Source organism: Struthio camelus, chromosome 15 (genome assembly GCF_040807025.1).
Source record: "Struthio camelus isolate bStrCam1 chromosome 15, bStrCam1.hap1, whole genome shotgun sequence".
NCBI classification, from domain to species: Eukaryota; Metazoa; Chordata; class Aves; order Struthioniformes; family Struthionidae; genus Struthio; species Struthio camelus.
Window position 1 is genome coordinate 21,067,469 of NC_090956.1, and position 14,850 is coordinate 21,082,318.

Genomic DNA, 14,850 nt, shown 5'->3' on the forward strand with positions numbered 1-14,850 from the left:
CATAAAAAAACAATTGCGGAGACTGCAAGTTAAAGAATAAATGTCTTGGTGCACCTCTTGCCTAATGTGCCTTTGTTGCTTCTCTTTCTAGCCTAGTGGAGGGCTGTACAACAGCATGATCTTGTAAAGCCTTGTTTAGCAAGAGCTCTCAGATAAAGGTTAGTGTTGCTGCTTCTCCTCTGGACATATGCTCAAAATGAGCAGTGCTGTGAATCCCACCAGGGAGCTGAGCTGCCTTTTTCGGCAGTGGGTGTATTCATAGCCTATGCCAACTGCCAGATAAAACTCATTAGCTTAAACTGCAGTAAACGAGGTTTAGTTTAATATGTTTGATCTTGCATATGGGCTGGGCTAAGGTCATGCACAGCCAGTAGACGCAGCTCAGCTTACTAGAGGAAGTGAGGCAGCTGGATTTAGCTTCACACCCTTGTTCATGCTCTCCCGAAGCACGGTTTCGCTTTGTAGAAGGGGAGCTGAGCAGGTACAAGATGCCTTCTTCCCTGGCACTGTGTTGGCTCCCTGCATGGGGGTCCTCCAGCAGCAGGCAAAACCATGCGTGCAAGCCCTGCCTCTGTTTACCCTAGGGTTCCCTAGTCCAGCTGTACTGTTTGGCTTTTTTATGGGAACAGACCAGCACTTGGCCACTCCCCTCTCCTGGAAAGGAGCATGACTTTGTATAACTTTATGAGCATAAATCCAGTGGTTAGCAGTGTGTTCCAGCACCAGTAGTAAAACAAGTCAGGGCAACTGTACTGCAGGACCACAGGGCTGCATTTCTCTGAGAACTACTGTTCTCTCTGCATTCCTGACCCTCCCCACCTGGTGTTGTTAGTACCTTCAGTCCAGCAGTTTTTGTCCTGCTTCATGGCTGAATCCACATGTTCTTCTGTCCCCTTCCTCCGTAAGGACTTCCTTTGCAGAGGGTGCCTTGCTAGGTAACTGCTCTTGTTTTAGGGTCGGCCATCCCTGAAGTAAGCTTCTGGTTTTTTGCATGGGACATTTGCTGCAACTGACACACAGGGTTTCCAGCTCTGCCAGAAATCTTGGCAGCTACTCTCTGCTGCCTCCTCTGTTGCCGCATCTAGGTAGCAGCTGTTTGCTGATGAGAGAGAGGACAGTTAGTTAGCCATTGGAGACCTAAACCACTCTGTGGAAAGAGGAGGAGGTTCAGCTCTCTAGTATCTATCCATCCACCTTCTAGCAGTGCTCTCTGTGACAGAGCAAGTGGAGTTTTAAGTGTGAATTAACTTGGGTTAGTAGTGTGTGTTAGTGGTTAATGGAGAATATAAAGTGTCTTGAGAGGCAGCCTTGAGGGAAAACTATAGACATCTGTTTCCCTTGGGGGTTGGAGGGAAACTTGGAGGGAAACGTTCTGACTTTGCAGCTCAAGTACATTCACTGAACCTAATTGTCCAGCTGTTTGAACTTGGATTTAAAAAATGTGAGTGAGCCAGTGTGTTTAGTGCAGACAGGTCTTAGAAGTGGAACCTTGGCTCTTGAATATGTTTTCCATGCTGTATGGGGACACCTGCCACATGTAGCTCAAAGCTTTGTGGGCAGAGTCACTTCACCTGTCTTGCCTAGGTTGAGGTTGAGCATCCCGCTCAGTGTTTACTGCCAGGTGAGCGTGTCAAACTATACAAGAGGCAGCTGAGTGGCATGGGACTCCTTTGCTGCCTCACTGCTGGATGCACTTGGTTCATGGTGCTCTCCCTGAAACCTTGCTGTCACCTGCCAGCTATTCCACCTCCCTCTTCAGACGCTCAGGTGTTGTCCAGCTTCTGAAAGGTGGTCTCTGAGGGCCAGAGGAAAAGCTGCAGCAAATAGTACTGGTGAGTTCAGTGAGAGGAGTTCCTTTTTCCCTCAAGCTATTGCTGACCCACTTCCCTGCCTTGGGAGGAAGAGCTGCCATGCTGTGGGGATCTTGTCTCCTGGCTGAGATGTAGAGCTGATGTCCTAGTTGTGTGCAGCCGCTGATTTCTGGCAGAAAGGTTCAGTGGCTGCATTAGCTTTGCTGTGCTCTGATTTAACTCCCCTTTGCTTGTTTGTTCCATCTTTCCTTTTATTTAGCTACAATACATTTAGCTCCTAGCCCTTTAAGTATTGGTTAAGGTTGCACTACGTTGTTAAAAGCTATTCTCTTCATTTTCCTGATACTGACTGGTCCACATATAGCACTTTCCCTCTTTGCAGGAATACTGAGATGTATTGCTGTGGTTGCTTACAGGAGTGATTTAGGCAGGCATCAAGTAGTGCCTACTCTTTGGAAGAGTTTCACTGCACAGTGAAAAGGCAAATAACCAGCTAAACTCATTTATTCTGCGGCAGCATAACTGGAAAGTATCTAAAAGCAACACATTAAAACTGAACGAGTTTAGGGAAGGAGACAGAAACCGCATTGACTGGAAAGTCCTGAAAGATGCAGGAACCTTCTAAATTTAACAGACAAACCTTGCCTAGTCTTGCATTTGTGCACCATTCGTTTGTGGCCTCCTACAGAAAAAGCCAGCTTATGAAATCTTTGCAGTCCTGAGTACTGTGAAATGCAAGAGCCCTCTGGTACTTCTGCTGCATGGAATACATGTGCCGTGAACTTTGTTGTGTTTGATATACTTTCAGCAGGTCTAACCCTACTTGCATCTTTTTTTTTTTTTTTCTTTCCCTACCTTGCTACAGAAACGGCAGATTTTGGTAACAGTCATAGAAATCTGCCTGCCGCTGCTGTTTGCTGCCATCCTGATTGCACTTCGTCACCGGGTGCATTCAATCAGCCACCCCAACGCCACTATCTACCCTACCCAGTCAGTGGATGACCTGCCAGTGTTCTTCTATCACCGACATCCGAGCAACCCTTGGGAGCTGGCATACGTTCCCTCGAACAGCAGTGCTGTGAAGAGCATTGCTGAGGCAGTAGAGAAAGCTTTACCGATCAGCATTAAAGGTTAGCAGGGGCTGGGAGTTGTGACTTGGACCTGTACGTTTCTGAAGTCAGGCATGTGTTTGTTATAGCCCTAAGTGAACGCTGCACTTCCAACTTTGGTGATGTAAGTGCATTCCTGAACTGGAACCTGCAGGTAGGATGTTCTAAGTTCCTTGGATGAAACCTCTAAAGGACATGATATTCTCCCTAGATTAAGCACTACTAGAGTCCAGAGACCAGAATCTAATTGAAGCACTGGGTGGCAGTGTTGGTGGCAGCAGCTTTGCTTTTATCAGCTGAGTTGTCAGCTAAAATTAAGAGTTCTGTTGAAACATAGACTTCTATTCAGCAGCGTGTCACCTGTTCTTATGGGTAACATCCAGTATATAAAGCAAAATGAGGTTTGAAAAAATGAGCATCCTCTTCTCTTCTGTATATTTGACAAATTTATGTCTAATCATTCTGTCTTCCACCCCAGGAATTGTCAGGGTAGCCAGAAATTCTCAGACTAATTTTTATTAAGATAAATCTTGATGCTCTTTTCCCAGAATGCATCACTTTCTCAGAACTTCCAGGCAGCCATTTAGCTTTTGTTTCACTAGAGCTGCCTGACTTAGTTTTGATTTTTGTTACATTTTTCGTTGCAATTTCTATCTAGAAATTGAAACATATTGGCCTTAAACTAATTGAATAAAGTGGCTGTCACTTCCCCGAAACAAAGTATTTTGATAATATTGTTGCACAGAAAATTTTAATACTTCCACTTCTTGTTCCAAGCTAAAGAAAATACTAGAATTTTTCTGTGAAAAGATATCTGCTCTCAAGGAGGAGAGAAAATCTGTATGTCCCAGGCTGGATATGGCTACATCCCATATAAATTCCCTGTGTCTGAGACTGATGATGTTGGAGTGCATCGCTCCTGCCCAGAAAAACTGTCCTGAAACAATATGACGTAGTCAGTGATGGCTTTCTGGGTTTCAGCCTGCTCTGTGAATGCCATGCTCTGCGGACTGCAACTCCTACAGGCTGCTCACTGTCTGCCTTTCCTTCATCTGCAGCTCAAGGCTTTTCCTCAGAGAGGGAATTTGAGGAATACGTGAAGTTGGACAACCGCTCAGGCAACGTGCTGGCTGCTGTTGTGTTCAAACACTACTTCAGTCGGAGCAAGGCCCCCTTGCCCCTCCAGGTAAGCAGAGCTGCTGGCTGTGTGACTACAGCTCAGTGTGAAGAGGTGGGGCTGGATTCCAGCATCCTGCAGAGGGAGAATGACCGTTTTAACCTTGATGGGCAGCTGCTGGCGGGGGGGGGGCTGCTGATGCCAAATATCCTGGCTCCTAGAAGCCTTCTCAATGCAGTCAGATGCCTGCAGAGGTGCCCAGACATGCCTTGGAGGGCATGTGAAATGCAGCTCTTCCATTAGCACTTTGCAAAGCCTGACTGGAGGGAGAGGAGTTTACTCCCAAGCTGTTAACAGTGGCTTAGTGCTAGTGCTTGGAGAGACGAGTCCATATGAAGAAGGATGTGAGGGTGGCAGCCTCTTCTGGCCCTTTGTGATGCAAGGAGTTGCCTCTCTTTCTGATTAACCTGTGACACAAACCTCCCTTCTGTGCTTCTTGCAGGTTGATTATGAACTGCGCTTCAAGTACAGCCCGAGGAATGCTCCCCGGAGTGAGCAGACGGGCTTGAACCCCAACCTTGACCGTGACTGGCACACCAGCTACCTCTTCCCTCTTTTCCAGTTGCCTGGCCCCAGGGAGGCCAAGTTTGCAGATGGTGGAACACCGGGTGAGGGTTTGCTTTTATTCTGCCATATGTCATTTGCCAGCCAATAAGACAAACTTAATTTTCTGTACTGTGACACACTATAAAGTATTCACTGAGACTCTGTGTGTAAATAAATAGTCCATGAACCAGAATCTCTTGGGAATTGCTGGCCAGCACCTGGCCTAGTCTGACAGCAGCCAGCTGCAGAAATGAGGCTTTCCTCAGTGTTCCCCTCCACCGATTGCTGTCAGCTGTCAAGGCAGCTCACAAGGCCAGGAAGGGCAAGATATGGGCTTTAAAAATGCAGGGGATTGGTGAGGCAAAGGGTTGACGTCATCTCTGTCAGTCTCTTACTGACAGATAAACAAGTCCTCCCTGTGTCCTTGGTGACAGTGCCTTGTGTGCCATGGCTAGTGCGTGGATGCTGCAGGCCTTGCTTCCCGCTGCTTTAGCCAGTGTAACTCTAGAGCAAGCTGGAGGTGTGGGATGACAGTCATCTTCCTAAAGGCCCTACAAAATAAGGAAGAGTATCTGTTTGTCTGGAAGGGCTTGGATAAGCATAGATTTTATTTATTTGAATGTTAAATTTAAATATATATTATTTTCTCATTTTAAATATATTTTTAATGGGAAATTTCTTTCAAGTCCAGACTATTTAGGTCTTATAATGCTACTGAAATACGTCAAAACTAAATAGAGCAATTCTGTGGTTTCAGCAAAAGTTTTTAAAGAAGGCCAAACCACTGAATGGGAAAGAGCAATGAAATTCCTGGAGCTGGAACGGGTTTAGGATTAGCGCAGCCCTTGATATCTGGAGCTTCCTCTGTGGCTGCAAAAAGGATATTTCCCTCAATTTAGTTGCTTCTTCCGTTTGATTCAATAGCTACGTCAAGCAAAAGATTGGGAGACTGAGAAAGCGGGCAAACTGATTTTCTTCCGAGGGTCTGGGTAAAGCAGCATGAGGGCACTGTGTCTACTAGTTTGAACAGACATACTCTAGTCAATTTCCTTACTACAATGTTTGTTTAGTCAATTAGTTAATATAAATCATTATCAGTGAACTCCTTTTTTTTTCCACCTTTTCCATGTGTGTCTAGGATGTTTTAGGCAAGTAGCTTTCAAAATGTTGATTTGGAGCTTTCTACGTGGAATTCTAGTTTCCATTCAGGTACTATGGCAGAAATCACCTGTAAAGATAGAAGTTTAAAAAATATTACTGTTTTCTAATGTACAAAAATTTAAGCCAAATGTGTGAAAAATGGGGTATATTCTTCCCCACAGAAACCTACTTCAGTATCATATACCGAAGTATGTGTAGTTTAGTATGTGAAGTTTAGTGTAAAAAAGGCTGAATTTCATACAACAACTCTGTTCAGTGACATTTTGTGGTTAAAGATAACTGAGAATCCCTTTCCTTACAAAAATAAAAACCATGCAGAAAGAGAGTTGCCGTTTAAATTGAAGTTTCTTGCCAGCTGTTTTTAAATTATGATAATAAGAGATTTAAATTGCTCTGATTTAAATCGTTCCCAACCCCTCTGTCTGCTGAAATGATAGCGAGTATTTTGATGGTGATATTTGTTTTCCTTTTCTTAAGGGCTTTTTTCTTCTTTTCTGTTCTTCTCAAACAACCCTTCCCTTAGAGGCTACTTCTCTTCCTAAGAATGCCTTTGCTGTTCTTTTCTCCCTGTGAATTTGTCTTTATAGAGCATGGACACTTTTCTATTTGCTTGTGTTGTTTTTGCCATGCAGGTTATATCCGGGAAGGCTTCCTGGCAGTGCAGCATGCTGTTGATAGAGCCATCATGAAATATCACACTAACACCACCAATGCCAGCCTGCTGGAGAATATCACAGTGGTGGTACAGCGCTTCCCTTACCCGTCGTACATCAATGACCTCTTCCTTCTTGCCATCCAGAACCAGCTACCCCTTCTGCTCATGCTCAGTTTCACCTACACCTCACTCAACATCGTCCGTGCTGTCGTACATGAGAAGGAGAAGAAGCTGAAGGTAACATGAGTGGGTCGTCTGGACTAGTATTTCCCATGCTGCCCCTTTTGTGGTCTCTGATGCCCCAGGAAGAGCTTACCCTTGCTTTGTGCCATTGGGACCTCCTTTTTGAAGGAACAGCTCCAAAATAATAAGCACCTAATGGTTTGTAACCCCTACTGCTGTCACTGCAGACAGCTCTGTGCGTAGCGCTCGCCTTCCTTGCTTTGCTCCCCTCACTATGCAGTGTTTTCTAACAGGTCTTTCCTTTACAACAGCTGGGTAGGAAAAAAATCCCCATTAGGTTTGGGGCCAGAAAGCAGGAGGTGGGGAGAAGGGATGACAGAGGATTAGCAAACTCCAGGGAAGAATGTCGTTAATCCTGTTGCTGGAACCCTGCTTTGTTCTTCCTTACTGTGCAGCCTTATGTGCTGAGCAGTGCTGTTGGACGTGAAGAATGGTGTTTCTTTTGGACGGGAGAGTATTTTGAGAAGTTCTTGAGAGGACAACTCTTTTGGATTCAGGAATTCAGTGTGTGGGAAGCAGGATTGCTGCTTTTTAAATTTAGAAACCTGTGTTTCTAAATTGTCATGTGTGGATGGTTAGGAGCTCAACTAAAGTGATGGTTGCAAGATCAAGCCTGAGGGTGCATGGCTCAGTTTCTTCTGGGGTGTTAGACTGAGCTACCCTCTAGTCTGCCCTGCTGCTAAATGACTGCAGCAGCCCCACCAGCCTGAAATGCTGTGGTTTTGGATCCAGCTCAGCACTTCAGGGAAACCTTGTTCTCCTCATCCCTCCTAGCATGGCTTCCTGCTCTTGTGGTGGCCCCTGTTCAGGGAGGGGGCACTGTATGAGGATGAAGGCTGTACAGGGCCACTTCACCTCCTGCCTGGTGCCTGGGGCTGCCTCCTCCCTCACCAACACTGAAGGGCCACAGCCGCCATCTCCACTCTCACAATGGATGCCTCTAACAGAGTTCTCCCTGGTCCTGCTCACTTCTGCATGAGGTGCTCTGGGCCCCCTTGCTCATGAAGCACGGATGTAGCTCTGAGTAACAGCTTGGCCTTCCCACAGGAGTACATGCACATGATGGGCCTCAGCAACTGGCTGCACTGGAGCGCCTGGTTCCTCATGTTCTTCCTCTTCCTCCTGGTGTCCGTGTTTTTTGTTACAGTGCTCTTCTGTGTCAAGGTGAGTATCTTTCCTCAGGCCCTCATTGCACAGATCAGTACTGCTGTGCTGGCTGGGCATGAGGTTCACAAGACTTCTTTGTTATTGGCTGGGGAAAAGGAGGACTATCCTGGTAATTCAGGACTCCTCTTTCCTCCATGTGCCTAATACAGAGAGCCTTTATGCAAGCCAATTCCCTGCCTAACTGGGTGGGCAGAGCTTAAGCTCTGTGAAGGATGAGTGCACCCGGGGGCTTGGTTTATTCGTTCAGGCCAGGCCCCCTGCCACTCTTAGCTTCAGAGCGTTGACCCCCACCCCCAGCAAGTGGGCTAGGTGCTTTAACATCCTTTCACACTTCCTATGTCACCCAGCAGCCATGAGTTCCACAGGATGAGATTGGAGGGTAAGAGCTAAGCAGGTGCAGGGAAGGTCCAGGCGTTCCTGAGCCTAGCAGGAACTCCTATTCCTGAGAGCCTGTGAATCCTTGGAGGGACTCAGGCTCTCCTGCTTCTCTGTACCTGCACCATGAGAAACAGGAGGCAGCTGTCATGGGTGGAGAGCAAGGTGTCCTCTGCCTCTTAGATCCTGTGTTACATGAGGACAGCCCACACTTCCTCCATTTGGACTGGTCTAGGAGGGCCTGGGTGTTCTCGGTTCATCTCAGTTTATTTTTAACCTATGGAGAGTATCGGGCCTTGGCTGCCTTTGTGTGCCTGCAGCTGTGACCAGCTTCACCAGCTGCAGGTGTAACAGGATTTTCTTGGTAGGTGAGCGAGCAGGGAGCAGTGCTTACCAACAGCGACCCCACACTGGTGTTCACTTTCCTCGCCGTATTCTCCATCTCCTCTATCTCCTTCAACTTCATGGTGAGCACCTTCTTCTCCAGAGGTGAGTCTGTCTTCCCTATTTGCCTCCTCTGGCTGATCTTCTGTTACCTCGTGTGTGCGCTGTGCAGCTCGTAACTAAGCCTCCCTCAGTGACCTTATGCAATCTCAGAGAAAACTGCTTTGGGGAAAGGGGGATTTGAGCAGTTATCAGCCTTTTCAGTGGTCTGTGCTCAACCTCACCTGTTCTCTTTCCTATTCCCCAGGAGAAATGTGTGACTAGAGACATGTGTGACTGTGCAAAGGTTTTTTTATCATATAAACTAAAAGCTCTTGAAATCTCCATTCATCTTTCCCTCTGGCAGTCCAGAAGCCTGCGTTTTGCAAGCACCCCTGGGGTAGGAGCTGTCTGACCTACTGCTTGTAAATCTCTACTTGTAAACAACCTGGGCTTTTGAGTTAGAGAGTCTGTCTGGTGAAATGCTGATGATGTTCCAGCTGGTAACAGAAAACTCACGGACAGAGGAAAACACTTAGAAACTGTTTCCCTCTCCCTGTGGGATTTACAAATCCTGCCAAAGGCATGAGAGGAACCCACACAATGCACAGTTTGTTCTGGGCCTTGTGGCAATGGGCCTAAGAGCGTTGTTTCCCTTGCCAATAGGTCATGCGTGGAGAGAACAGCATGGTGTAAAATTATTGCTTCTTGCATGATTTTGGTTGGAAGAGATCTCTGGAGGCATGTTGCTCTGGTCCATCTTGCTCAAAGCGGGGCTAACTCCAAAGTTAGATGAGGTTGCTTAGGGCCTTGTGTGGGACAACTTGTCTTGATGCCCAGAGGGGAGTCCTTACTTCCCTCTTTGGCTGCATTTTATATGTAGCGCCTGTGAAGGGGATGTATATACTATCACTTCCCAAATCCGATAAGCTAATCTTCAGGGCCTCATCTGGGTGTTTTGGGCCCCAAAGTGCTGTGCAGGAGTGCTCTCTGCTTTGAGGTGGGCTGGCTGCTTTAACAGCTGTCCCGTGTGGGGTCAGTATCCAGCCCTGCTCCTGCCTTGCTGTGTGACATGGGCAAGTCATAGCCTCCACTCCCCTGTTACCGTTTGTACAGAAGACCTGAATCTTCATGGATGGAAAGCTGACAAGAAATATTCAGCAGCAGCACCATGTTATTGATGTTTCCCTTCCTATTTTTCCTCTGTCCTTGCAGCAAACGTTGCAGCTGCTGCTGGTGGCTTCCTGTACTTTTTCTCCTACATCCCTTACTTCTTCATCTCACCCCGCTATGACCTGATGTCCCACAACCAGAAGCTGGCATCGTGCCTCATCTCCAATGTGGCCATGGCAATGGGGGCACAGCTCATTGGCATGTTTGAAGGAAAAGGTGAGTGAGTGCCTCTTGTTTCTCATACCCGTTGCTGCCAGTCAGCAGAGGGAGGGAAGTCAGCCTGGTGGTGTGCACAGTTTGCTGAAGGCTGAGTGTCTTTGTCCCATCTTTTTGGCTCAGCCTGCCTGTTGACCTCCTTTTCTCTGTGGTGGGTTGGAACTGGCTTATGTGCAGTCTGAAGGGCATAAAGAAGTCAGAGTCACTTTCCTGCTCATAGCAAGAGCAGGAGGGCTAACTGTTGAGTGTTCCTGCAGGTCTTATCAGCTTTGCCTTTCCAAACCCTTGTGTCTGGCTGCTGCGAAGTGCAATCTGGACTGTACAAGAAGCTTCAGTCAGTCACTTCGATTGCAAAGTTTAATCTGTTCTAAGGGATGGGAATTAATTGTATCCTCGCCTTTCCTTTTTTTTTTAATTTCCATGTTAATAAGAATTTGCTGTTAGTTCCAGTAGAGACCACATATTTGCACAGTGATGGACCTGAACAGGAGGCTGTAGTGACAGATCTCATTAGAAAAAAAGATTGTTTCTTCTTTCACATTCTTTCTAATTGCCTTGGGAAGAAGCATGATGCTTTGTGCAAAGGATGGGGCTGGGAGCCTAGAGATTTCAGTACAGTTCCTGTTGCATCTTTTCTCTCCATCTGTAAAACTGGTCTTGTTCTAGGTTTGCCATGTTGCAGTCTCTTCCAGAGCCTCCATGTGTTTTTTGCGCTCAAAACTTACATGTTGTTATTTCATAGATGTCCTCTAAAACTGTAGGCTGTTTTCTGGGACACAGCATCTGTGCAAAGAAACATGATAACGTCTTTGTTTCAGAAGGTGGCTATAGGGATTAAGTCAGTCCTGCATGAGGTGCATTGAGGCAGCATTGATGGAGACCCTGTAATCATTTAAATATAGAATGGCATGTGGGATATGTGGGATAGCTAATAGACTTAACAGAGAGGAGGAGCAACACAGAGGCCTGCTGAGCTGCTTGGGTGCTGACACAAGTGATTTTGTGGTTGGGAGGTCCAAAAAGGTTTGCTGGGTTTGATTCTTTGATGTCTGCAAGGTGGTTGAAACTCTTTGGGCAAATCCATGCTACCACTTAAATGTTTGTCACTGGCTCTGGAGTTTCCCTTGCTGATATGGCTTGGTTTAGGAAGGTAGGTTTAGTTTAGGTAGGGTTGGCAAAGAGTTAAACATCATCCCAAATGGCCAGTTATATTTGCATCAGTTCCACTGAGCTCTTCAGAGAGCAGGAAGAGTGAAGCCCCTGCCCATCAGGTCCTGCAGTCCCAGAGGTGTGACAGTGACACCAGAGCTGATCAGCTGTACGAGGTTCTGCCCTCAGCACAGCCAGGATGGAGCAAGGAAGGTCCTGCAGTGATTTGGGTGTTTCGCCCAAACGCTTTTGGGTCTTTGCAAATTATGTTACTCAGCTCTCTGAGTGTTTGGGCCAAACAGCTCTTTTTCTTCCATGGAAGATGGAAGGGGTTGTAGTAATTCAGGTAATGCAATGCTCTGTGCAGTGCAATGCAGAGATATCTGGGTTTGCGTAGAATCAGCTTGTGTTCAGCAGACATTGTTAGTTTTGATTCAGCTCCAGGCTTGCTGGATTGCAGTGGGAACATGCAGTGTCTCCATTGCCGGGTCAGGGCATGCAGGGAAGGCTCATTAGCCTGGGCCCAGCACCATTGCAAATGTGGAGGGGCAGTGTCGGTGCTGTGCGTGTAAAGCATGTTGCGCATGTTGTATATGTAAAGCCATGCTGAATGTGATCTGGCAGATCTAACTAGGTGTCCTTGCTCTGTGCTCCCTGGGTGAGACTCAAGATGCTCCTATATTTGTGCACAGTTAGTACACAGCCTGGAGAATCCACCTACCAGTACCTGAGAAATGACCGCATTTCTTTGCATTAAAACATGTCAACAGGCAGGGGGACATGTAGTATGAAGCCATGCATGTGTTACATACTAGCACATTAGCTTCTCATTACCAAGCAATGAATTAGGACAGGGAGATGTTATTTGACAGTCTTGGGGAACACATGCTACTATGCTTTATCCTTCTAGGGGTGAGTGCTGTCGACAGATGTAAACACTGTCCTCTGTGCATTTCAGGGACTGGCATTCAGTGGAGAGACCTCACGAAGCCAGTCAGCGTGGACGACAACTTTACCTTAGCACAAGTACTGGGGATGCTGCTCCTGGACTCAGCTCTCTATGGCTTGGTGGCCTGGTATGTGGAGGCTGTCTTTCCAGGGGAGTACGGTGTGCCGCAGCCTTGGTACTTCCTCTTTACGGTGAGCACTGCTGCCCTACTTATGCATCTCTTCCAGCAGGGTTGTGCAGAACTTGCTCAATGACATTCTCTGCTTTTGTGCTATGCAGCAGGTGAGACTAAATTAACACTGTAGCATCATTTGGCCTTTAAAACTGAGGGTCCTGCAGTACACTCAGTAAAGGCTGGTGCTGCCATATTTTCTACTGAATAAGACGTATGTCTGGTGGATCTTCCTGGCTTTAAATCATTATCCTGACGCTTCATGGCTTACATGATGTTGTTAACGATATCTCCATGCCCAAAATGAAGGCAACAGAGAGAAGCTACAAGTAAGAGAAACCAGATCCAGTCATTTAAAACTCTCTTGAGCACTGAGATCCAGGTGGACTTGGGTGGTCTATGCCCTGCTCCCTCTGCTGTGAACCATCACATGCTAGTGACAGGGTATGGGTTACAGTTCTAAAGCAAGCACATTTTCACCCATCAGCTGAGCTGGCATTACTCTGCTAGCATGTTGCGATAGCCAAGCAAAATGTGTCATCTTCAGCCAGTGTTACTCAGCTGATTGCTGATAATTCATTAAGCCACAGTGACACAATAACCTTTGATCATGTGAACGTATCCTTTTTTATTTGATTTGGAGAGTCTTCCTCCTCCCTTCTTAATTCTTCGTCCCAGTATGATTTCACTGCAGCATCTGACTCTGCATTGTAGATAAACCAGTACAGAGCTCTCTGCACAGCAGAAATACAGCTCTCTGCCAAAAGCTATGGTAAGCTGCTGATTTCTGGGAAAGGCAGTAGCAATCTGATGCAATGTACCCTAGTCCTGGCTTGTGGTGGACAGAGTGAGCTGGAATGTCAGTGCTCTGGCACTCAGGTGCCCTGAATGCGGGAGTTGTTGAATTGTTTCCAGAGGGATTTAAAATCTCCAACACCTATTCTCATGACTAGAAAGGTTAAAAAAAGGGTGTAATTGCAGCTGCTGGACCTCCGGCCTTTTTGCACTTAGAGTGTACCAAGGTACTTTGGGAGCTGATTGTCTACAGTTCCTCAGGCTCTTCTGGGCAGGGTGGTTCTGTCTGAGGAGTTTCGCTTCTCATTGTAATGTTAACCTTTTCTGTGGAGCTGAACACTGGGAAAACTGCCTCTATAATCGTGGGCAATCATACTGTAAGAGAGAAACAGCTAAAGGAAGTAGGCAGCAGGACAAATGGAGAAGCAGTTTCATCCTCCGGCTTAACTACCTACTGAAGGTACATTGGTTAGCAGCTGATAACCAAAGAGAAATGGTCTTGCAGAGCCCTGGGAGGTGTCTGCGTGCAAGGGGGGTGGAGGAGGGTGGCAAGAGGCCAGGGAAAAAGGGGCAGTCTGCATGCCCTGTACCTGAGTTTCTCTGTCTGCCCGCACACTCTTTCCCTCTCTCTCTCCCTGTATGTGCTCTCTCCGCTCATTCACTCTCTTGCTCTCTGCACTCTCAGCCCTCCTACTGGTGTGGGCGCCCTAGGACTGTCGTGGGAAAAGAGAAGGAGGAAGAGGAGGACCCTGAGAAGGCCATGAAGAGCCAGTACATTGAGGAGGAGCCTGCCGACCTTGTGTCAGGAATCAAAATAAAGCATCTTTCCAAGGTACTGACTCCCCAGTGTGGCATTAATAGTAGTGCCAAGGCTTTTCCTGTGCTCTTCTCTCCCCTTTCGCAGCATTATCCTAACATTAGAGTGAGCTTGCAAGCAGTAACCAGGTATGATGACGAAGGGGAACAGAACTTAGGTCTTTTTATACTACAAGTTGTTGAGCGATCTCACAGCACGCTGGACTTGCAAGAAACTGTGATGCCCTACTCTGGAAAGCAATGGGTATAGGAGGAGAGAGGCAGGGCTCCTGGTGTGTTTGAGACCAAAATGCCCCACCTTATAGCGCCAGAGCATGGGATTTCAGGCAAAGCAGCCTCATGCTTCCACCCACCCACAGCAGACTTGTAGGCAATGTGCCTAGTGCTGTGTTTAACCAGGCTTGTGATCCAGTTGATATTAGCCCTCCCTTGCTACAGTACTGCCTTAGTTACCCATGCTAAGGTCCCAGTTCTGACTTTTTTATCACTCCTTTTCCTAAATTGACTTTGCCTGCTGTGGGCACACACTGCTCCCTCCCTTCATAAGAACTAGGATCACCCTGCTCCTCGATTCTCTCTGCCCTGGAGGGCAGCTGATGCAAAGAGCTGACAGGCACGCATCTCCTGGTGTTCAGCACCCTGAACAGTGTGTGCAGTGTGTCCCACACATGGTAAATACAGGGTTCAGGCCTTTGTACAAAGGTATGTGCTTTTATTTCTGGTCTTTTGCTACTGGGCTACCCAGGAGGCTGGAAGCACTAGGAAGGACAAGAAACGGACCCATGTTGTTCCACAGAGTGGAACATGTGGCATGCGAGGGACCAGAGAGAGGGATGTCTCTGGCTGTTGGAAAAGGCCTCATTTTGGTGTGACAGGTAGCCTTATGGTGTGTAGGCTCATAGGATGAGGCAGG

General features: G+C 47.1%; 1 protein-coding gene across 7 annotated transcripts in view; it reads left to right on the forward strand.

The window, feature by feature from the left end:
• The window catches only part of ABCA3 (ATP binding cassette subfamily A member 3), a 49,480-nt gene that overhangs the window by 19,055 nt on the left and 15,575 nt on the right, over nucleotides 1–14,850 (forward strand). For all 7 annotated transcript variants that reach the window (XM_068909236.1, XM_068909237.1, XM_068909231.1 and 4 more), the window contains 9 exons: nucleotides 2,677–2,941; nucleotides 3,979–4,106; nucleotides 4,540–4,705; nucleotides 6,437–6,696; nucleotides 7,750–7,866; nucleotides 8,613–8,733; nucleotides 9,883–10,056; nucleotides 12,164–12,345; nucleotides 13,807–13,953. In XM_068909236.1, the coding sequence (XP_068765337.1) occupies nucleotides 2,677–2,941; nucleotides 3,979–4,106; nucleotides 4,540–4,705; nucleotides 6,437–6,696; nucleotides 7,750–7,866; nucleotides 8,613–8,733; nucleotides 9,883–10,056; nucleotides 12,164–12,345; nucleotides 13,807–13,953 (1,560 nt within the window). The remainder of the gene's footprint in view (nucleotides 1–2,676; nucleotides 2,942–3,978; nucleotides 4,107–4,539; nucleotides 4,706–6,436; nucleotides 6,697–7,749; nucleotides 7,867–8,612; nucleotides 8,734–9,882; nucleotides 10,057–12,163; nucleotides 12,346–13,806; nucleotides 13,954–14,850) is intronic.